General features: G+C 49.9%; 2 protein-coding genes across 55 annotated transcripts in view; one reads left to right on the top strand and one right to left on the bottom strand.

Moving 5' to 3' along the window:
- Positions 1-1,183: 1,183 nt before the first annotated feature.
- RND2 (Rho family GTPase 2) lies at positions 1,184-23,386 on the top strand. Of its 4 annotated transcripts, XR_010110629.1 has the most exons (7): positions 1,248-1,419; positions 1,929-2,016; positions 3,151-3,260; positions 4,029-4,163; positions 4,386-4,630; positions 22,297-22,414; positions 22,999-23,386. XR_010110629.1 is itself a non-coding variant. In XM_055100889.2 (6 exons), exons 1-6 carry the CDS (start codon positions 1,318-1,320, stop codon positions 23,054-23,056), a joined length of 738 nt encoding a protein of 245 aa, XP_054956864.1. In that variant the 5' UTR covers positions 1,247-1,317; the 3' UTR covers positions 23,057-23,386. The 4 variants fall into 4 exon arrangements, 3 of the variants coding, with proteins under 3 accessions (XP_003813974.1, XP_054956864.1, XP_054956865.1); XM_055100889.2 differs by lacking the exon at positions 22,297-22,414 and having other exon boundaries at positions 1,247-1,419; XM_055100890.2 differs by lacking the exon at positions 22,297-22,414 and having other exon boundaries at positions 23,023-23,386.
- Positions 9,662-23,474, bottom strand: part of BRCA1 (BRCA1 DNA repair associated) — a 91,641-nt gene continuing 77,828 nt past the window's right edge. For 50 of the 51 annotated variants that reach the window (XM_055100850.3, XM_057300188.2, XM_063598593.1 and 47 more), the window contains one exon: positions 9,662-21,663. In XM_055100850.3, the coding sequence (XP_054956825.2) occupies positions 21,539-21,663 (125 nt within the window). In that variant the 3' untranslated portion in view covers positions 9,662-21,538. 51 annotated transcript variants of the gene reach the window in all.

Genomic DNA, 23,474 nt, shown 5'->3' with positions numbered 1-23,474 from the left:
TGCAGTGCACTGAGATGGCGCCGCTGCACTCCAGCCTGCCCGACAGAGCGAGACTCCGCCTCAAAAAAAAAAAAAAAAAAGGGTAAAAGATGCCATGCAAATACGTATCAGTGGTTTGATTATTGCTAGACTTTTTTTTTTTTTTTTTTTTTTTTTTTTTTTTTTTTTTTTTTTTGAGACGGAGTATTGCTCTATCGCTCAGGCTGAAGTGCAGCGGCACGATCTCGGCTTACTGCAAGCTCCGCCTCCCGGGTTCACGCCATTCTCCTGCCTCAGCCTCCCGAGTAGCTGGGATTACAGGCGCCCACCGTGCGGGTTTCACCGTGTTAGCCAGGATGATAGTCTCGATCTCCTGACCTCTTGATCCGCCCGCCTCGGCCTCCCAAAGTGCTGGTATTACAGGCGTGAGCCACCGCGCCCGGCCTATTGTTAGACTCTTAATCAAGCCTGACTTTTGGGTTTAGCTCTGGCTCCAGCAGAGCAACTCTGGCGGTTGGTTCTTTCTCTTCCTTATCTCCTTGTCCCCAAGCATCCACCAGAGGACGCAGCTCCCCCAAAACTTTCCACCCAGTGCTTGGCTGGAGGAACTCAGTCCACGCTTCTCTGCTAGTCTAGGCCCGCTGTTAAGTCAATGCAACCGGAGACCGGGCTGCCCGTTGCCATGGGGACGGAAAGCTATGATGTCACCACCGTCCGGGTGGGTGTGCTGGGGTTCACCCTCCCATTTCCCCAAGACCCCCTGCCATGGGCGGAGGCGGGAGAGAAAACCAAAAAGGCTCCCTCCTTCCCCTTAGCATCTCTCTCCCGCCGTGTTCAGGAAGTGGATGGCTGCCCCAGCTCTTGTCCGCACTGGTACACCTGCGTGCACGCGTGGGTACACAGCAGGCCCGAGCTTCGCGCTTGTGCCGCTCATATTCTACCCCTAAGAACTTCGCTTGAACTCTGCCCTGCCCTTATATCCGAGAAAGTCAAATAAGCCCAGTTCGGCCTGTCCCAAACCGGCAGGGGCCCCTCAGACCACACCGGCGGACTGGACCCCGGCTCTGGGGCCTCTGTTCCCAGGGCTCCGCCCAGATCTTCTGGGCCCCGCCCCCCGGCTGCGGGGGTGGGAGGCGGGGCCGGGGGGCGCGGCCGCCTGGCTGGGGGCGGGGCGGAGGGGGGGCCGCGGACCCGGGGCGGGGGCTCGGCGCGGGCCCGCGAGATGCCGGTGTTGGCGGCCCGAGCGGCTGCAGTTGCAGCGGCGGGGGAGGCGGCGGCAGAGGCGGCGGCGGGGCCCGGGAGAGGGGTGGCGTGGGGGACCGGCGCGTAGCCGGGACCATGGAGGGGCAGAGCGGCCGCTGCAAGATCGTGGTGGTGGGAGACGCAGAGTGCGGCAAGACGGCGCTGCTGCAGGTGTTCGCCAAGGACGCCTATCCCGGGGTGAGGGACCTGCGTCTTGGGAGGGGGACGCTAAGGCTGCTGGGGGGTGGGTGACAGGGGCCCTGGCGACGGATGGGAATGGGTACTCGGGTAACCAGGGACAAGAGACAGGGGGTCGGAGTACGCGGGGAGGCCTTGAGGGCTCAGGAAGGACTGCAGAGGATTGGGGTGGGAGGAATTAGGGAGCAGGGTGAGATAGATGGGGTTTGGGAGAACCAGAGCATCCGGGAGGGAGGGCGAGGGGAATGTCGGAGGTCCTGGGCAATGGAGAGGGGAAGAACTAGGGGGCTGAAGGGACCAGAAGGGAACAGGAGGAGGTCTGGGAGCTTAGCAGAGATTCTGCGGGGGCGGGGGGGGGGGGCAGGAGCTCCCGGGATCTCCCCTTTGCCCAATCCCAGACCAACTTGTGTCCAGGGGCTGGGCTGGACGGGGTGTGGGAGTGAGGAGGGCATTTATCTGGGGTGAGGACTTGGAGAGATGATCTCATCTGGATCCATCCGTGTCTGCAGAGTTATGTCCCCACCGTGTTTGAGAACTACACCGCGAGCTTTGAGATCGACAAGCGCCGCATTGAGCTCAACATGTGGGACACTTCAGGTAGCCAAGTCCCTGGGGGTCACCCTGACTTCCAAGGCGGCCCACTCTGTCCCCTCCCTTGGTTAGACCCTTAAGTGCCAGGTAAGCCCAGCCCATCCATCCAATTCCAACAGGAAGGAAAAATCAATATTCTGCTAAAATCCAGGGAAACTGAGGTAGAACTTGCGGAGCCTGACAGAAACCATGTCCTGAAGGAGAAAGCCTAGGATCTGAGCCCCTCAGCTGGGTCCTGCCTACCTGGGAAAGTTGGGAAGGAATGGCTTTTAATTTGGAACATGTTCCTTCAGAGATAAGACTGGGTTTAGAAAAGACATTTAGAGGCCAGGCACGGTGGCTCACGCTTGTAATCCTAGCACTTTGGGAGGCTGGGGTGGGGGGATCACCTGAGGTCAGGAGTTTGAGACCAGCCTGGCCAACATGGTTGAAACTCTGTCTCTACTAAAAATACAAAAATTAGTCGGGCGTGTGGCACGTGCCTGTAATCTCAGCTACCAGGAGGCCGAGGCAAGAGAATCGCTGGAACCTGGGAGGCGGAGGCTGCAGTGAGCCGAGATCATGCCGCTGCACTCCAGCCTGAGCGATAGAGCGAGACTCCGTCTCAAAAAATAAAAAAGCAGAAAAGACATTTAGAATGTCTTGAGTGAGGGGTGGTCAGGAGGCTGTTTCTCTCCATTGGACTAGAGAAATCTGAGGTCAAGTCCCAGGAGAATGGGAGAGTGCTCTCCCTGCCACTGCTCTTTTCCTCCTCCCAACATAAGGAGGGTTTTTATTTTTACAAGAGTTCTCTTCAGGGCTTTAGACTGCCAAAGCCCAGAAAGCACATGCAACATTTTATGAGAATGTCTATAGATTTTATGAGCTTCTCAAAGGGGTCCAAACCTCAGTCAAGAATAAAAATTATTACTTTTTAAACCACTAGGGAAGCAGAGAGCCGTTTCCCACCATGTGACCTCCCTTCTGCCCGCTCCCCCACTTGGGAAACCCAGACTCCATGATGAGTATTAATGATGGGTATTAATGGTTGCTCTCTTCCATTCTCTGCTCCCAGCATCCCTTGACCAGGATCTGTAAGGTCTCCCATTCCCTTCCAGGCCTCCCATCCACTCAGGCCCCTCATGCCCTGTCTTCCTTCAGGTTCCTCTTACTATGATAATGTCCGGCCTCTGGCCTATCCTGATTCTGATGCTGTGCTCATCTGCTTCGACATTAGCCGACCAGAAACACTGGACAGTGTTCTCAAGAAGGTGGGAGCCTGGGGAAATAGGGCAGCTAGACTGAGGGGGACCAGACCACCATGGTCCTGACATAACATGGGCCAGGAGGAGGGAGTGATGGCTGGGGTATGGCCATCAGCTGGTTAGCGAGTGAAGCTCTCATCCCTGCCACCCCTGCCTCCAGCCCCCATCCCTCCCAGCCACCCCTTTCCTGAAAGTCCTCAGAGCTGGATACAGCAGCTAGGGGAGGTGGGGGAGTGAAGGGAGAAGCACTCACAGGATTCCTTCTCTGCTCTTCCAACTCCTTGGCAGTGGGAGTCCCAGATGGAGGGGATGGGATGGGAAGGCTGATCCTGGAGCTCAGGAAAGCCCTGTGGCCTCCTCTCCAGGCCCCAGTTTCCAGGACAAAAGCCAGGGGTGAATGGACAGAAGTCAGCTAGGGCAGCCCCAGTTCCCAGGTGGGGGAGGGGAGGGTGGGATAAATTTGTTCCCAGGAGAGAGTATGGGAAAGGCGAGTGGGAATGGGAAGTTTCCAGGCTGGCAGACCCTTCATAGCCACTGAGGGAGAAGAGTCCACAGGCCCACGCCAGCCCTCTCCTCCCCGCTGCTTCTCTCTCACCCCATCCTGCTCTCAAACCAAGCCTAGCATTCTCACCTCCTTCCTCATGTGGGAGAGTCCTGAGGGATACATGGTTTCTGCGTGCTTGAGGAAGAGAGGGCATACTGCTGGCATGGCGCAAAGGCTCACGCTGTGCCTCCCTCCACCCCTCCACAATTCTCTTTTCTTCTCCTACATAGTGGCAAGGAGAGACTCAAGAGTTCTGCCCCAATGCCAAGGTTGTGCTGGTTGGCTGTAAACTGGACATGCGGACTGACCTGGCCACACTGAGGGAGCTGTCCAAGCAGAGGCTTATCCCTGTTACACATGAGCAGGTGGGACCCTTGACGTCTGACCTCATCCCAGCCTAGACCTGCCACCTCTGCCCCTTCAGTCTCTGATTTGAAAACACCTTACCTGGCTCATCCTTTGTTCTGGCCTGATCCCTTGACTGCCCCCAGCCTTGACATTCAACCCCAGCCCACAGCCTCCATGCCCCTTTCTAAGCTGCAGGCTAAGACCTATAACTTTCTCCCATGCACTCCTTCCTTTTCCAGGGCACTGTGCTGGCCAAGCAGGTGGGGGCTGTGTCCTATGTTGAGTGCTCCTCCCGGTCCTCTGAGCGCAGCGTCAGGGATGTCTTCCATGTGGCTACAGTGGCCTCCCTTGGCCGTGGCCATAGGCAGCTGCGCCGAACTGACTCACGCCGGGGAATGCAGCGATCCGCTCAGCTGTCAGGACGGCCAGACCGGGGGAATGAGGGCGAGATACACAAGGATCGAGCCAAAAGCTGCAACCTCATGTGAGGGGTTAGGAGAGGGCAGAGTGTGAAGAGGGGTGGTGAGGGACACAATTGTTCCCCTGCCTGCGCCCAGGCTTCTTGACCTCCTGATCCTGGCTGGGAAGTCAGGGCAGGCAGAGCGAGCAATTCTGGGCAGGGGAGCTGGAGGGCAGAAGGGTATCATCGTTTCTCATCTCCTCCTCCCTCCTCTTCTCCAGTGGATGTTGAGGGAGCTAACAGGGCTGGCATCTGGGGCATGAACTGGGATGGGGCAGGTGGGCATTAGGGAAGCTGGTATCAAATGGTGACCTTGGTGGAGTCTCCTATGTGAAGAGTACCCTCCCTCTCCACCCCCAGTCCCCATATCCTGGTTCTGGCCCAAGGAAAATGTCCATTCTATGACCTTCTCTTTTCCTCTCCTCTCACTTCTGCAGCTATTCTCACACATCTAACCTCTAGGCAACATGCACTAAATTCAAAAGCAAGGAGAAGCCCTTGCCCCCCATCAGTCCACCAGCCCTAGAACCTCCCTTGCCTCAACAGTCACCCAATAAAGCCCACGTCCATGGAAAACGGCTGTGGCTTTAGTTTTGTTGCTTTTAAAAAAAATCAATCTACCAATCTCTAGCAGTAAGAGGGAAAGTTAGACCTCAGCTGGGGAACTTTCCTGTCCATGTCCACATATAGAGCAGAGGACAAAGCCATAGGTTGGATCAGAAGTGTCCTTTTAGGAGTCAGAGTTGGGAGAAGGAGACATCCTGGGACTGTTCATCCTAGTTAATGAAGTGGGCAATTCTCAGGCCATTAGGGGGTTTTAGAGCAGACCGACATATAATTAGTCAGCATTTCTCAGCCCAGCCAGGCCTGCTGCTAGTGTGGGAGGGGTCCTGCTCACCATCTGTACCCCTGGCTTGGAGCCTGCTGGTACCCTGGGGGTTGTGGGGATAAGGAGGCATCAGGCCGGGCGCGGTGGCTCACGCCTGTAATCCCAGCACTTTGGGAGGCCGAGGTGGGCGGATCACAAGTTCAGGAGATCGAGACCATCCTGGCTAACACGGTGAAACCCCATCTCTACTAAAAATACAAAAAATTAGCCGGGCGCGGTGGCAGTGCCTGTAGTCCCAGCTGCTCGGGAGGCTGAGGCAGGAGAATGGTGTGAACCCGGGTGAACCTGGGAGGCGGAGCTTGCAGTGAGCCGAGATTGCGCCACTGCATTCTAGCCTGGGAGACAGAGCAAGACTCTGTCTCCAAAAAAAAAAAAAAAAAAAAAGAAGGCATCAAAAGCCTCCACATCACAGAAGCTACCCCTGTACAGCGTGAAGTTTCCTAAGAGGTCAGTAGTTTGATTCTGGGGTCTCCTTAGAGGCTCAGGCCAGGGACCTTTCTCTCCTCCCATGCTGAGTTCCATGATGGCTTTCAGGGGAGCATCAGCTGTTAGAGTCACCCCTACCCTGTCCCTTAAAGGAAAGACGGTGGAGAGGACGGCTGAGCGCCTGTTGTCAGGAAAGACAGTACTGGTCTGTTTTCTCGGGAGTCTGGTTTCAGATTGTCCTGTATTCCCTCCCTGGCTCTGGTCCCACTGGCCTCTTTTCGGTGACATTCTCCCCCAGGAACCATCCCTGGCCCTTCCCTCCCCCAGCCCCAGCCCTAGCCAGTTCTCCCAGACACACTGGAAGAGAACACTGACCTTACCCAACTATCTGCTGGGATCCCACCCAAATTTATAGCCCATTCCTCCCTCATTCATTCATTCAGCAAGTATGTACTGAACACCAACTGTGTGGCATACACTGGCTTGGGAGATTGCAAGGACCAGTCTCTAACCTTCTGGAGGCCAGCCCAGTGTGGAAGAGAGGTACCTCAGGTGTGAGGGTGCCATGGCTGAGGGATATTTGTACACGTATGGGATGCTATGGGAGCTCTTTGCAGCCTGAGAAGCCAGTCCTGTGAGCCAGGTCCTGAGGGTTGAAGAGTTTTCCCGGCAGGGAAGGGGTAGAAAATGCACTCTGGGCAGAGGGTACAGCATGTGTAAACACGTGGAGATGAGAACGAGCATAGCACTGTTGGGGCTCCCATGGCAGGGAGAATAGAAGACAAGGCTAGGAAGGTACACTGAGGCTACTGCAGGGTCCACAGAGGAATCAGAATTTCATTCTGAGGATGAATGAAATCATCCTCAGAGGATGAAGCCACCAGGAATTTCAGGCAGAGAGTGAAGTGATCAGAGTTGTTTTTTGGATAGATGGTTATCTGGATGTGGTGTTGGAGCTGGGAGATTTGGCTCTGAGGTGTGTCATTTAAAATAATAGCTTCTCGGCAGTGGCTCACACCTATAATCCCAGCCAAGATTCCTCCTTTGGGAGGCCAAGCTGGGAGGATCGCTTGAGGCCAGGAGTTAGAGACTGCAGTGAGCTATGATCATGCCATTGTCTTCCAGCCTGAGTGTCAGAGTGAGACCCTGTCTCTAAAAAAAATTAAAAAATAAAAAATAAAAAATAGCTTCTCCTTTCCCTTATGCCAGGTTCCAGTCTTGAGAGGAAAGGAATCCCTACCCACCACTCCCTGGATCATCAGATATCCCTATCCCAACCTCTCCTATGGGACTAGTTCATCTCAGCCAGTCTCAAAAGATTCTAGGATAACTTCAATGGCATTTGAAATTATCTAAGTGTGCTTGGATAACCACCCCCTCAAACTGAGACCTGGTTAGGGACTGACTCAAAGACCCTGAGTCCTCGGCTAAGGGTACAGGAGAGGGCAGGGGCTCCAGGCCCAGCTAGGTGGATCTCCATCTGTCTCTGAGGACTGACCCTTTCCCCACAAGGACCTGCCATAAAAATCGACTTGCGATTTTTAGCTGAGTGGCTTCTCTTTTCCACTTTGGACTTCTCAGTGTATAGCAGGTTCAAGTCTGCAACCACCAAAGTGCAGAGTGTGGAGTGTTTGTGCCCCCTCTTTCCTCCAACCTCCATCTCCTGCCACGTGAGCTCAGGGAATGCAAATGCATTTAAATATCCGTCTAAAGCAAACATAATTAGAAAAATCAATCAGCTGGAGGACCCCCCAAAGTTTAATACATTTTCAATACCACCAGGAATGGATTTTTGGTCCCTTTCTGCAGGTCTGGGTTGCCAGACGTTTTATTTCTGGGGAGGAGGGCTCTGGGCTGAGGAGCTCAGTGGGTGGGAGGAGGGAATGGAACTGTTCCTGATCCTCAAAGGCCTCTGTAGGATGGAGGGAGGGGACCTTACTCCCTTCCCCACCCCAGATGCAGGAGTCACCCAGCTTCCTTCTCTGCGCTGTTTCCCTCACAAATTAGACATTGGTTTGGGAAACAATGTAGCCTCGTTAAACATTTAATGAAATAAACAAATAATCACACTGTGATGGCTGCCAGTGTTTCTTTTTTTTTTTTTTTTTTTTTGAGACGGAGTTTCACTCTGTCATTCAGGCTGGAGTGCAGTGGCACCATCTCGGCTCACTGCAACCTCTGCCTCCCGGGTTCAAGCGATTCTCCTGCCTCAGTCTCCTGAGTAGCTGGGACTACAGGTGCGCGCCACCATGCACAGCTAATTTTAGTGTTTTTTTTTTTTTTGAGACGGAGTTTCACTCTTATTGCCCAGGCTGGAGTGCACTGGCGCGATCTCGGCTCACGGCAACCTCACCTCCTGGGTTCAAGTGATTCTCCTGCCTCAGCTTCCTGAAGTAGCTGGGATTACAGCCATGTGCCACCATGCCCAGCTAATTTTGTATTTTTAGTAGAGATGGGGTTTCTCCATGTTGGTCAGGCTAGTCTTGAACTCCCGACCTAACGTGATCCACCCACCTCGGCCTCCCAAAGTGCTGGGATTACAGGCATGAGCCACCGTGCCCAGCCATTTTTGTATTTTTAGTAGAGACAGGGTTTCACCATGTTGGCCAGGATGGTCTCCATCTCTTGACCTCATGATCCGCCTGCTTCAGTCTACCAAAGTGCTGGGATTACAGGCGTGAGCCACCATGCCTGACCTAATTTTTGTATTTTTAGTAGAGATGGGGTTTCACCATGTTGGTCAGGCTGGTCTCGAACTCCTGACCTCAGGTGATCCACCCACCTTGGCCTCCCAAAGTGTTGGGATTACAGGCAGGAGCCACCGCGCCCAGACTAGTGTTTTTTTTTTTTTGAGAGTCTCGCTCTGTTGCCCAGGCTGGAGTGCAGTGGCCCAATCTTGGCTCACTGCAAGCTCCGCCTCCCGGGTTCACGCCATTCTCCTGCCTCAGCCGCCCCAGTAACTGGGACCACAGGCACCCGCCACCACGCCTGGCTAATTTTTTTTTTTTTTTTTTTTTTTGAGACGGAGTCTCGCTCTGTTGCCCAGGCTGGAGTGCAGTGGCGCAATCTCGGCTCACTGCAAGCTCTGCCTCCTGGGTTCACGCCATTCTCCTGCCTCAGCCTCCCGAGTAGCTGGGATTACAGGCACCTGCCACCACGTCCGGCTCATTTTTTGTATTTTTAGTAGAGATGGGGTTTCACCGTGTTAGTCAGGATGGTCTTGATCTCCTGACCTCGTGATGCGCCTGTCTTGGCCTCCCAAAGTGCTGGGATTACAGGCATAAGCCACCGTGCCCGGCCTAATTTTTTGTATTTTTAGTAGAGATGAGGTTTCACCGTGTTAGCCAGGATGGTCTCAATTTCCTGACCTAGTGATCCACCTGCCTCGGCCTCCCAAAGTGCTGGGATTACAGGCGTGAGCCACCTCGCCCAGACTAGTGTTTCTTAACCTAGGCAATCCGCCTGCCTAAGAGGGAGGAGGGGGAAGGACAGGGTGGATGGGAAGAGAGGACTCAATCAAACTCCTGAAACACTTCAGCTGACAAGGGTCCTCCCCTTGTGACTCTGGCCCTCCCAGGGGGTAAAGTCGTGGGAAGAGCTTCAGGTTCAGAGGCAGAAGTCCCAGGGCCTGGGTTGAGCTCTGCTGCTTCTTCCCTGGGGAGTCTTTGGTGAGGCCCAGCACCTCTCTGAACCTCAGTTTTTGCACCTAGAAAAGGGGGCTGATCACCACATCTACCTCATTGTGTTGCTCAGCTGATGTCAACTTTTATTCTTTACAACCAAGACACCAAGGCTTAAGTGCTTCTAAGCGGGGCCTGAGGGAGTTGGGAAAGGCTTCTTGGAGGGGTATTTTGTGCTGGGACTTAAAGGCTGGAGGAAGACAGAAGACAGAAAGCAGGAGGTGGTTATGTCTTGTTCCCACCCCTATCTTGGGGCCTGAAGAGAGCTTTAGTGACTCCTCCAAAGATTGAGGTCCCTTGGTCTCCATTTTTCTGAACTCCTCTTATTACTTTTTCTGCAGTCTCTGGGTGAGGACTTCATGTTGCCATAGTGACCCTCTCCCTGCTTCAGATGCACTCAGACTTGTCCTGCAGGCTGAGGAAGGTGTGGGGGGAGGGGTCATGTCCCTGAGATTCCCAGTGGGGCAGGCACTCTTGGCACAGCTCTCTCCCCCAACTCCACATTCTCTTCCCCAGGAAAGGGTTTAGCGTTTTGTTCTCAGTTTGTTCTACACAAGGCAGCTCCTCTCCTGCTTCCTTCCTTCCAGCCAGGTTCCCAGATCTCCCTCCATCTCTGTCTGGTCAATCCCTTACTTGCTGTCCTCAAAGCTGTGAGTGAGGGTCAGAGAGAGGGGAGGCTCCAGGTCGGGAGGTGTGGGATGATTCCTGAGTAGCTACCCCCTAGCAGCGGAGAGACAAGAGAGCCCTGTACACTAGTGCCCCTCCCGACAAGAAAATGCCTCTGCTGTTGACTCCTAAATAACAGATGTCTGTGTGCATATTAATGAGACTGGACGAATAATTGGTGAGTTTTTCATTCAGTGTCAGAATGAACCCGGAGGCCTTATGTTCATGCACACAGACACCCACTCACCCCTGACTCTCCCCTTCCCCCACAGCACAATGAAACAGACACAGACGCCAGCAGGCTTGACCCATAAAGGGGAGGGGCAGACAGGGAACCACCGGGAGGGCTGTTAGGGAGGGGTGTTAACAGGAGGGAGACCCCCATGGTTGGTCTGGGTTTGTCAGGTTTCTTTCTTGATCACTGCCTCCCCACCTCCCTGGGGGCAAAAGCTTGCATTTGTGAGATTTCGCCACGCTGCAGAAGGGGCTCAGAGAAGGAGGGGGCTCTGGGGGGACGCAGTCGCTGCCTAGAGGACAGCAACAAAACGGTGGTCTCCTTCAGTGACTTTGTGCCTCCCTTGCGCCTGAAATCAATGAGCCCCTTACCCTGAGTTAGACCCTGTGCCGGGGTGTGAGATGGAAGAACAGAGGTTTTGGAGTCAGGTAACTACAATTTGCTAGCTGGGTGCCCTTGCACAAGTTACTTAACCTCTCTGAGCCTCACCCTTTTTGTCTCTAAGAACACCTACCTTGCAAGACTGAAAGGATGAAATGAGACAAAGTGCATTATGTGTCTGTCTTAGTGCCTGGTTTATAATAGGCCCCAACACATATTTTTCTCTCCCCACCTATCCCCAAAACAAACCAAGACACTTGCTAAATTGCTGCCTCATGCCAGACCCACCTTTGTTAGGGCAGGGGTTAATTAAAAGTCTAGTAATTATCCTAGCTGCCTGGAAATCAAGAGGAATAGATACAGAGAGGAACAGAAACAGAGAAAAAGAAATAGACACAGGAGACAGAATGATGGAAACGAAGGCCCCGGGAACAGGAGACCACAGAGATGGGAATAAGGGCACAGAGAAGGTATTATGGGGAAACGAAGTGAACCCTCAAATGACAGTTTAGAATCCAGGCCTGGTGCAGTGGCTCACACTTGTAATCCCAGCTATTCAGGAGGCTGAGGTGGGAGGATCACTTGAACCCAGGTGAGACCAGCCTGGGCAACATAGGGAAACACTGTTTCTAGAAAAAATAAAAGAAATAAAAATTAGCTAAGCATGGTGGCACATACTTATAGTCCTAGCTACTCAGAAGGCTGAGGTGGGAGGATCACTTGAACCAGGAGTGTGAGGCTGTAGTGAGCAGTGATCATACCACTGCACTCTAGCCTGGATGACAGAGTGGAACCCTATCTCAAAAAAACAAAACAAAACAAAAACCAAACAGGTCCAGTGCTGTGGCTCACACCTGTAATCCTAGCACTTTGGGAGGCCAAGGCTGGAGGATCACTTGAGCCCAGGAGTTCGAGAAAAATGTGGGCAACACAGTGAGACCTTGTCTCTACAAAAAGTTAGCCAGGTGTCGTGGCCCACAGAAAGTTGAGGTGGGGGGATCACTTGAGCCTGGGAGGTAGAGGTTGCAGTGAGCTGAGATCGTGCCACTGTACTACTCCAGCCTGGGTGACAGAGCGAGACCTTGTCTCAAAGAAAAAGGATCCAGAGGTTAGAGTTTAAAATGCTTAGTTTTGCTATGTTCTTGCTGTTTGACCACAGCAAGTCTCACCTCCTCTCAGCACCTCAGTCTCTTCTTCTATAAAGTGAAGCGGTGATTTGCTCTCTAAGGTCCCTTCTCATTGTGTGAGAACAAGAGTCCCAGTGGCCTGGGAGCACAGGGGAGGGGAGGCGGCTGCCCACCCTTCGACACTATTACCCATCGGTCACTTGTGCTCTGTCTCCTCTCTCCCTTGGTAAATGGATCTGCTGCGCCAGCAAACAACTGTCCATTGTGTCCTGATGAGGGACGAGCAGGGAAAACCAATCACTTATGATGCAAATGAGCCGACGGCTGCAGCCTCCTCACATTCACTGAGTGCTTCTCTTCTGCCCAGAGCCCGGCGCCGCCCCAGTTGGGCCTTTCTCCCTAGCCCCAGTTCCCATCTGGTCCTGGAGAAGGAGTTGGGAGGCCCAGACTGGCCTCCCCATTGTCGTTCATTTCACTCCCTGCAAGGAGTTTCAACCCTCAAATCCTCAGAGCCTGGCCCAGCTCCTCTCCCCACCCCAAAGGTGGCTCAGTTTTATTTTTTTTAAAAATCGATTGAAATTCACATAACATACAATTAGCCATTTTAAAATGTACAATTCAGGGGCATTTAGTGCATTCACAATGTTGTGCAACCACCACCTCTGGACTCAGGTTTTATGCCCTCTGCCCATTCTTTCTTTCTTTTTTTTTTGAGACGGAGTTTTGCTCTGTCGCCCAGGCTGGAGTGCAGTGGCAGGATCTCGGCTCACTGCAAGCTCCGCCTCCCGGGTTCATGCCATTCTCCTGCCTCAGCCTACCAAGTAGCTGGGACTACAGGCACCTGCCACCACGCCTGGCTAATTTTTTGTATTTTTAGTAGAGACGGGGTTTCACCGTGTTAGCCAGGATGGTCTCGATCTCCTGACCTCGTGATCCGCCCGCCTCGGCCTCCCAAAGTGCTGGGATTACAGGCTTGAGCCACCACGCCCGGCCTGCCCTCTGCCCATTCTATGCCCCACAGCCTTCAGTGGGACTGGGAAGCTGCTGAGGCCTCAGCAGAGCTGAGGACTAATGGAGGCTGATGAATAGGCTGAGAAAAGCCCAGAGCTGGCCTGAGGTGAAGAGGTGATTCCCACACTTTAGGATGATGTTAGAAGGTTTGGGCTTTGGTGGGAGGGGGACATCACTGCCTTAGCCAGCACGGACCTGTGGCCACGTTGTAGAACTTTTTTTTTTTTTTTTTTGAGATGGAGTTTTGCTCTTGTTGCCTGGGCTGGAGTGCAATGGCATGATCTCAGCTCGCTGCAACCTCTGGCTCCCGGGTTCAAGTGATTCTCTGGCCTCGGCCTCCTGAGTAGCTGGGATTACAGGTGCACGCCACCACGCCCAGCTAATTTTCTATTTTTAATAGAGACGGGGTTTCACCATGTTGACCAGGCTGGTCTTGAACTTCTGATCTTAGGTGATCGGCCTTCCAAAAGTGCTGGGATTACAGGCATGAGCCACCGTGCCTGGCCCCAGAACATTCTTGCATTCTTGAATTTCCATGGGAATTTTTTTTTTCCATTTTAATTTCTCAGGCATTAGAAACCAGAAGTGGCTCCTGTACAGATCTTGGTTTCCATAGCTTTCAGAGCTTCTGTGGGCTTGGGGATGATCCCGTCGGCAGGCTTCTCACTTTAGCAGCTGCAGAAGGCCCTGAGACAGCCCCACAGTCCTTTGCCTCCAGGAAAGATCTCCCGCCACCAGGCTCTAGGAACAATCCTAGACTTTCTACTTAATTTGTACTAGCTTATTCCAGAGTCGTATAGCCTAACAGCTGGGAAGAGCCTCCTGAGTTTCTCCTGCTAATATACACTGTCATTTGGTTTTATATGACTTTCAAGAGAAGATGGCAAACATCTGCTTACCTGTGTGTCTGTGTTACCTTGGATTCACCCTCTCTTCCCTCATCTAGGACGCGTGGTAATGCTTTAAACACACACACACACACACACACACACACACACACACACACACTCTGGAATTAACCAGTGCCAACTGCTGCAGCATTGCAGAGAAAAACACTCTGTAGTCACAAACTTATCTTCCAGTGCATATCTCCATTTAACTGGAGTCCAGTTAGTTGACTCTCTCTCAGACATAGCCGAGACAGCATAATGAGGGCATTTCCATCTGTGGCCTAATGAATATCGAGACTCCTAGGCTAGTTATTTCCAGGTCTGCCACCAGCTCACTGAGTGACCTTTGACAAGGCCCTGGACCTGTTTTAGCACCTATAAAGTGGGGTTAGCAATTTTATCCTAGTGAAGTGGGAGAGATAATGGCTAGGCTAGTGCTTTGAACCTGCAAAGAAATCATCATGAACACCATAATTATTTCCCCAGTTATTGCAGCAGCAGTCTCTCTGTCTGCCTTGAATGTCCATCACGGAGAAGACCTCGCTGATGGATAGGGGAAAATGTTATTCTGTCTGGGTGGACATTGGTCTAATTAATTACAAAGGGGTAGACTTCATGATAGGCAAAAGAGAATCAAAGAGGCCGGGTGTGGTGGCTCATGCTTGTAATCCCAGCACTTTGGGAGGCCAAGGTGGGTGGATCACCTGAGGACAGGAGTTCGAGACCAGCCTGGCCAACGTGGTGAAACCCTGTCTCTACTAAAAATACAAAAATTAGCTGGGTGTGATGGCAGGCGCCTGTAATCTCAGCTACTCGGGAGGGTGAGACAGGGAGAATCACTTGAACCCTGGAGGCGGAGGTTGCAGTGAGCTGAGATCGCACCATTGCACTCCAGCCTGGGCAACAAGAGTGAAACTCTGTCTCACACACACACACACAAAAAGAGAGAAAATCCTTAGGTGTGGGTTTAGAAGGAGTCATTCTTGGACACTTAGATCCCTTATATTGTTTTTGGAGTAAATCAGGATCATAGAAAAATGGGCAAAAGGCATTGAAGGGAATTAGCATTCCAGAACATGGCTAGTTTTCCAAAGGTCTTGAGAGTGGAACCAATAGCTGGATAAGCCCTTCAATGCACTGAGTCCATTCATTCATCCTTTACTTCATTCATTTAGGAAAAACCCACTGGATGCCTAACAAAGTATCTGCTAGTTACAGAGCTGGGTTATATCAAAGATAAAATAATTATGGTCATAAGGGATTATAAGGACCTTCTAGTCAAATAGAGAGGATAAAATATGCACACAAGTAACTTCAATTGAATAAAGTCTCACAAATAAAGCAAAACTTCTGGAGTATTCTAAGTGGGGAGAGATTCTGGCCTAGAAAACCTGGAGAAGGCTCTGTAGGGGTGAGCGGGAAGGATTGGGGCCTGTGGAGATGACAGATCAGGACTTGCCTAGTAGAACATAGAGTATGAGCAAAATTTATGGGTTCCTATATTTGGTGGCCAGGGTGCCTGAAAAGGAGCAGCAGGTAAGGTTGTGTTTGGGCTTGGGATGGAAGGTCTGGGGAGATTGGATGGGGACAAAGGGTCAGAGATATGTATCCTTTCAGGACTCTCTTGCCTTTTCTCATCTCTCTGAATCAGGTGCTCCTTCCTCCAATTCTAGCAGCCGGAGGCTCTCACCTGGGCCTGTGTAATCTCCAGCTTTCCTTTTCATCTGGCTAAATTTTACTCAAGGCCCAAGGCCCAGCTGAGATGCCTCCACCAGAAGTCTCCCACAACAGGCAGAGCCTGGCCCCACCACACGGCCCCAAAAGAACTTTTACACCAGAATTCTGCAAGTTTTCTTTGGCTTTCTTTTCTTGCCTTACTCATTGGATAGTAACCAATTTGAAGGTCAGAAATGGAGGTTTTCACCCTCTTTTCCACAGTTACATACATATACACACACACAGACACACGCATGCCCATACAGAATACCACAGAACTGGGCACAAAGTGTCCCCTCAATCATTAACCTTATTGTTTTGTTTTGTTTTTTCTTTTGAGACGGAGTCTCACTGTGTCACCCAGGTTGGAATGCAGTGGCGCGATCGTGGCTCACCGCAAGCTCTGCCTCCCAGGTTCATGCCATTCTCCTGCCTCAGCCTCCTGAGTAGCTGGGACTACAGGTGCCCGACACCACGCCCGGCTAATTTTTTGTATTTTTAGTAGAGACAGGGTTTCACCATGTTAGCCAGGATGGTCTCGATCTCCTGACCTCGTGATTTGCCCACCTCGGCCTCCCAAAGTGCTGGGATTACAGGCATGAGCCACTGCTCCCGGCCCATTAACCTTATTGTTATTCACTGCCTCCCAGGACTGGTTCCCAGCATAATGCACTGGAAAGAGCACAGGGCTTCAGCCTCACACAAATCTTTGAATCTGGGCTCTGCCCCTTCCTTTTGTTGTGTGACGTTGGGTAAGTTGCTTGACCTCTCAAAGCTTCATTTTCCTCATTTGTATGTGAGGAATAGTGCATGGCACTTAGTAGGAGTGTGGCAAATGATAGTCATTAATGATTATTGTTGTTGCTGCTGAGAGCCAGCAAGATCAGATGGTCTACAGGACCCAGGGCTGGGTTTTTATTTTCCTTCTCTTTTAATTTAGTTGTCTTCTTCTCCCATCTGCCTGCTCTGTGTCTTTCCTGTCACCTGTCTATGGGTCGGCCTGCCTCTCCCTCCAGGCTGGCTTTCTCTTCTCTCCTCAGAGAGCTCGGCTGTTGCTGACTCTCACAGGGTATGGGCTGTGCCTTGTGCACCATCAGTCAATAAAGATAAATTACAAAATCATTTGTTTTATTTGTTCTTGTTACCTTGAGGGCTGTCTGAAATTGCCTTTCTTTTGAAAGCCACATTTGCATATCTCTATGCTGGAGTCAAAGGCTGCAGCTGTGGTTTCAATACAATTTAAATATTAATAAAACCTCCTAAACCTTTAGCTGTTTTTTAAAAAAGCAGTCTTGCCCTTCTGTTCCTAGATTGCTAATATAATTTAATCTTTGTCCTTTGCATTGTACAGCAGTCCCCCCTTATCTGCGGGGCATATGTTCCAAGACCACAAGTGGATGCCTGAACCCTCGGATAGTACCAAACCCTATATATATTATGTTTTTCCCTATACATACATACCTATGATAAAATTTAATTTATAAATTGGGCACAGTAAGAGATTAACAACAATAACTAATAATAAAATAGAACAAGTCAAACAATACTTAGAATGGTGTACAATTTAAAACGAGTGACTGGTTTCCGGAATTTTCCTTTTAATATTTTTGGACCATGGTTGACCATAAGTAACTGAAATCAAAACCATGGATGAGTGGGGGGACTACTGTCTTTGCTTAAAGGGCCTTTTTGAAGTTAACTGAAGCTAGCTGTTGCAACCTTGTAGAGAAGAACCACTTACCAGCCCACAAACCTTATTTATCCTTAACAAGCCCAATATTCACTACAGAGAAAATAATAGACCACAGGTAACATTTTATACCAATTTGCAGCCCCTTACACTAAGTCATTTGTTCTCAAACTTGAGCCTGTTGCAGATTCACAGGTTGCTGGTCCCACCTGTCTGGGATTCAGTGGGTCTGGGAATTTGCATATCTAACAAATTCCTAGGTGATGGTGTTGCCCCCTCACACTCCTATCAGGGGATCATGCTTTGAGAGCCTCTGCACTGAACTGTAAATGTTAAGCTGTCATATCATTTTGAGTCCTTGAAACCATGTCTCCACAGTTCATATTCCCCAGCCACCAGAGTTGGGAGGATCTCTCTCCAGATCTTGATTCCTTCCAGTCCCTTAAACAATTGCTTACATTTTCCTGATCCTCCAGACATTCAGGATCAGCCCCTCTACACCTCCCCAATCCCTGCTCTCCATAGGAGCTGTTTCTAGTTTTCCTTAATTTTCCATTTGGCCAGATTCGTTGCTTTAATTTTCTCCTTGTTACAGGCAGAGTTACAGGCTGTTCAAGAAAACCAGGCATCACTGTAGTGGAAGGGGTTGCCGGCTCAGCCATTTTCCAGTAGTCTTTGATAAGTGAGCCCCCACATTCCCTGGGCAGCAGGCCCCATTCTCTAGGGCTTCTTTGCATAAATCTGCAGCTCCCCCTCATCCTGCCATTCTGTGTGTGCCATCTGCCTCTGGGGCTGACCTTATCTGCTCCTCGCAGCCTTCAGAGGACACATTCTGGGCAGTTTGGCTCCTTCTGCTCCAACCACCCCAACATTGATTCCTTTCTTTTTCTCCTGCATATTTTTGAGGTGATACTTTGTTGATGATTCTGGTTGCATTTTTTAAGAGGGACATAATCTGCCAGAGCTCTTCTCTAGGCCCCCTCCCTGTGCCTGCATGATAATCCTTTCTCCTCCTTCCTTTCCAGCTTCTTTGTAGAAATTTGTTTTGTAAAATGAGATAAAGGCAGTACAGGAACTAGTTCCCAATTGCTGCTGTGCCCAGAGAGGGCTAGAGATTGCGGGGTGGAAAAGTGGGAGGACATCTTAAAGTCAGAGGTCAAAGCAACGTGGATTAACTCCATCATCAGGTAGCACTCTTAACCTGGGCCAGGCACCATGAGGCCAGGGCCTGAACTTGACTTCTGGGAAAGGTTATGCAGAGCTTGAAACAGATGGGGTATATGTTTGTTGGGAGACCTTAGAGACAATTACAGAAAACTTTAATGTATTTTAGTCATCTTTGCTTTTACTCACTATTCCTGAAAAGGCAGGCTGTACTAGATGGATACTGCTTTTCCTATTAACCCATCAGTGATGGGGTCAGAAGGCTGAGGCCTGGCTTACCCTCAAGGCCCAGTAGCACTTCTGCTTGCTTCCCGCCTGCCTTTACTGCTAACACCGAGACTCATCAACTCACTGGCAGGTAGACAGGGAGCTGGCATGGGCTCTAGGGAAGTCAAGCTGTAGGTGAGGATGAACTGGAAGGCTTTGACAACTAAGATACACAGTCATAAGCTGGGAAGCCAGAGAGAAGTGGAAACAGCAGCCATGATCCACTCCTGTAAGACCCTTTGCCTGACATGGGGCTGCTTTTACTGTCTCCTACCATGGCCCAAAAGGGAAGTGAGTGCGAGTTCCCCTCAAAATCTAGTTCTCTCTCCAAATTCCCTTAAGGCTTGAACCTTCTGTCCCGGGGTCAGTGACAGAGGCAGATGGAAAGCTGATGATAGGAACAGAAAGGTGGCTTTGGGTCTCCATGTAGTCATTTTTAGCTGTGCAAATCTGAGTAAAATCTTACAAACAAGGAACTTGAGATTCAACTCCCATTTTTCCAATGAGGTAACAAATACCCACTTCATAGGGCTATGATGAAGACTGATATAAAATGTAATATTGGCAGTTAGCTCCATTTTCTCTATCTTCCTTCACTGTTTCCAGCAAATACAGCAGGACTGAACTATGTGATGACTTCATTCTCTTTGCTCAAAAAGGATTCCAATCTCTGAGCAGTGTGAGGACCAGGAAATAATGGTAGAGAGTGTCATCTGTGGATTAAGCATGTTAAATACAAGTGGTAGGCAGAATTCTAAAGATGTCCTCCCTTGATTGCTGTCTTCTGGTTATTCATTCCAACACTAATCTAGGTACTACTGCGAAGGGACTTTGCAGCTATAATTAAGGCTATGGGCCTTAAGATATGAAGATCACTTTGGATTACCAAGTGGGTACAATCTAATCACTTGAGCCCTTAGAAACAGAGAAATGTCTCTGGCAGGAGTTAGAAAGATACAGTAGTCAGCAAGATTCAGTGTGAGAAAAACTTGACCACCCATTGCTGGTTTTGAAGATGGAGGCAGACAGGCCAGGAGCCTAGGAATGTGGGGAGCCTCAAGAAGCTGAGAATGATGCCCAGCCAACAGCCAGTGGGAAACAGGGATCTTAGTCCTAAAACTGCAAGGACCCAGAGCCTCTAGAAGGGAACACGCCCTGCGAACACCTTTATTTTGGCCTCATGAAACCTGAAACAAAGAAACAGTTGAGCCACCTCAGACTTCTGACCTTGCAACAATTTGTTTTGGCAGCAACAGGAAATACAAAAGGTATTTAAGCTGCCTCAATAAATCCTAGGAGGTAGATACTATCATTACCCCCATTTTACAGAGTGGGAGACTGAAGCACAGTGAAAAGGCTCTGAGAAAGTCGGCTGGCCTAAGTCTCAAGAACAGTCATTCATGGTGGAAGTGTTTGCTACCAAGTTTATTTGCAGTGTTACCAGCACAACATTTACAAAACATATTTTGTACAATCAAGTCTTCACTGCCCTTGCACACTGGGGGGGCTAGGGAAGACCCAGTCCTTCCAACAGCTATAAACAGTCCTGGATAATGGGTTTATGAAAAACACTTTTTCTTCCTTCAGCAAGCAAAATTATTTATGAAGCTGTATGGTTTCAGCAACAGGGAGCAAAGGGAAAAAAATCACCTCAAAGAAAGCAACAGCTTCCTTCCTGGTGGGATCTGTCATTTTATAGATATGAAATATTCATGCCAGAGGTCTTATATTTTAAGAGGAATGGATTATATACCAGAGCTACAACAATAAACATTTTACTTATTACTAATGAGGAATTAGAAGACTGTCTTTGGAAACCGGTTCTTGAAAATCTTCTGCTGTTTTAGAACACATTCTTTAGAAATCTAGCAAATATATCTCAGACTTTTAGAAATCTCTTCTAGTTTCATTTTCCTTTTTTTTTTTTTTTTTTTTTTTTGAGCCACAGTCTCACTGTCACCCAGGCTGGAGTGCCGTGGTATGATCTTGGCTCACTGCAACCTCCACCTCCCGGGCTGAAGTGATTCTCCTGCCTTAGCCACCTGAGTAGCTGGGATTACAGGCGTCCACCACCATGACCGGCTAATTTCTGTATTTTTAGTAGAGATGGGGTTTCACCATGTTGGCCAGGCTGGTTTCGAACTCCTGACCTCCAGTGATCTGCCCACCTTGGCCTCCCAAAGTGCTGGGATTACAGGCGTGAGCCACCATGCCCAGGTTTCAAGTTTCCTTTTCATTTCTAATACCTGCCTCAGAATTTCCTCCCCAATGTTCCACTCCAACATTTGAGAACTGCCCAAGGACTATTCTGACTTTAAGTCACATAATCGATCCCAAGCACTCTCCTTCCATTGAAGGGTCTGACTCTCTGCCTTTGTGAACACAGGGTTTTAGAGAAGTAAACTTAGGGAAACCAGCTATTCTCTTGAGGCCAAGCCACTCTGTGCTTCCAGCCCTAAGCCAACAGCCTGAATAGAAAGAATAGGGCTGATAAATAATGAATCAGCATCTTGCTCAATTGGTGGCGTTTAAATGGTTTTAAAATCTTCTCAGGTGAAAAATTACCATAATTTTGTGCTCATGGCAGATTTCCAAGGGAGACTTAAAGCAGAAAATCTTTAAGGAACCCTTGCATAGCCAGAAGTCCTTTTCAGGCTGATGTACATAAAATATTTAGTAGCCAGGACAGTAGAAGGACTGAAGAGTGAGAGGAGCTCCCAGGGCCTGGAAAGGCCACTTTGTAAGCTCATTCTTGGGGTCCTGTGGCTCTGTACCCGTGGCTGGCTGCAGTCAGTAGTGGCTGTGGGGGATCTGAGGTATCAGGTAGGTGTCCAGCTCCTGGCACTGGTAGAGTGCTACACTGTCCAACACCCACTCTCGGGTCACCACAGGTGCCTCACACATCTGCCCAATTGCTGGAGACAGAGAACACAAGCAGAGATTAGTGTCAATTCATTCTCCTGGACTAGGCTCTAATCAATCGACTCCAGGGTCCTGGTTGTATGAGTTCTTAGGATTAATGAGGTAGAAGCTAATTTTTTTTTTTTTTTTTTGAGACGGAGTCTTGCTCTGTCGCCGAGGCTAGAGTGTGATGGCGCAATCTCGGCTCATTCAACCTCTGCCTCCCGGGTTCAAGCAATTCTCCTGTCTCTGCCTCCTGAGTAGCTGGAATTACAGGCACATGCCATCACACCCAGCTAATTTTTGTATTTTTAGTAGAGATGGGGGTTTCACAATGTTGGCCAGGCTGCTCTCGAACTCCTGACCTCAGGTGATCCACCCCCCTTGGCCTCCCAAAGTGCTGGGATTACAGGCGTGAGCCACTGCACCTGGCCTTTTTTTTTTTTTTTTTTTTTTTTTTTTTTTTTTTTTTTTTTGAGACGGAGTCTTGCTCTTGTTGCTCAGCCTGGAATGCAATGGCACGATCTCAGCTCACTGCAACCTCCACCTCCCGGGTTCAAGCAATTCTCCTGCCTCAGCCTCCCAAGTAGCAGGGATTACAGGTGCCTGCCACCATGCCAGGCTAATTGTTTTTTCTTTTTTTTCAGATGGAGTCTCTGTCACTCAGGCTGGATTGTGGTGGTGTGATCTCAGCTCACTGCAACCTCAACATCCTAGGTTCAAGCGATTCTCCTGCCTCAGTCTCCCAAGTAGCTGGGACTACAAGTGCGTGCCACCATGCCTGGCTAATTTTTTTTAGTATTTTTAGTAGAGATGGGGTTTCGCCATGTTGGCCAGGCTGGTCTCAAACTCCTGATGTCAGGTGATCCACCCTGAGACTGAGGCAGGAGAATCATTTAAACCCAGGAGGCGGAGGTTGCAGTGAGCCAAGACTGGGCCACTGCACTCCAGCCTGCTAAGTGACAGAGTGAGACTCCACCTCAAAAAAAAAAAAAAAAAAAAGGCAATGCTTCAGGACATAAGGCCTTGCTCTGAAGAGGCCCTAGGAGTGACTGCTGGTGATGGTGAAAGCCCACAGCCTCTGGCAACTGTATTAACATGAACTTCAATCTGTTAAAGGAAAGCCACCAGGAAAACAGCACTGTAATTTAACGATGTGGAAAAATGTATGTAATATCTTAAGGAAAAAAGCAAAACAGTGTAATTATGATCACATTTTATAAAATACACGTGTATATATACGCACATATGCCTGGTGGAGTTTTATGGTGATCATCTCCAAGTGGTGGAATTACTGGGATTATTTTATTGTTTTTGTGTAAATTTATGCTTTCTTTTTTCTTTTTGAGACACGGTCTCGCTCTGTCGCCCAGGCTGGAGTACAGTGGTGTGATCATGGCTCACTGAAGCATCGACCTCCTGAGCTCAAGTGATCCTCCCACCTCAGCTTCCCAAGTAGCTGCGACTACAGGCATCTGCCACCACACCCAGCTACTTTTTAAATTTGTTGTACAGATGAAGTCTCCTTATGTTGCCCAGGCTGGTCTCGAACTTCTAGGCTCCCACCTTGACCTCCATCTTGACCTCCCAAAGTGCTGGAATTATAGGCATGAGCCACCATGCCCGGCCTTGATTTATGTTTTTGTGATGAACATTCATATCTTACTCCCACCCCATGGAAACAGTTCATGTATTACTTTTACAATATAAAACAGATAACAATAAAAACATCAAAAAGACATTTTAGCCATTCATTCAACAAATATTTAAAATGTGCCAAGAACTGTGCTACTCAAGCACCAGGTAATGAGTGATAAACCAAACC

Source organism: Pan paniscus, chromosome 19, assembly GCF_029289425.2.
Source record: "Pan paniscus chromosome 19, NHGRI_mPanPan1-v2.0_pri, whole genome shotgun sequence".
NCBI classification, from domain to species: domain Eukaryota; kingdom Metazoa; phylum Chordata; class Mammalia; order Primates; family Hominidae; genus Pan; species Pan paniscus.
Note: the sequence above shows the minus strand (reverse complement) of the source record. Positions and strands in the feature narration are given on the sequence as shown.

What these genes read in the sequence shown, in the direction of transcription:
- RND2 (XM_055100889.2), top strand. Translation starts at nt 1,318, where the DNA reads ATGGAGGGGCAGAGCGGCCGCTGCAAGATCGTGGTGGTGGGAGACGCA. An exon ending in CCAAGGACGCCTATCCCGGG is followed by an intron (nt 1,420 to 1,928) that starts GTGAGGGACCTG and finishes CCGTGTCTGCAG; the next exon opens with AGTTATGTCCCCACCGTGTT. An exon ending in GCCAAAAGCTGCAACCTCAT is followed by an intron (nt 4,631 to 22,998) that starts GTGAGGGGTTAG and finishes TTTCTTTTTGAG; the next exon opens with ACACGGTCTCGCTCTGTCGC.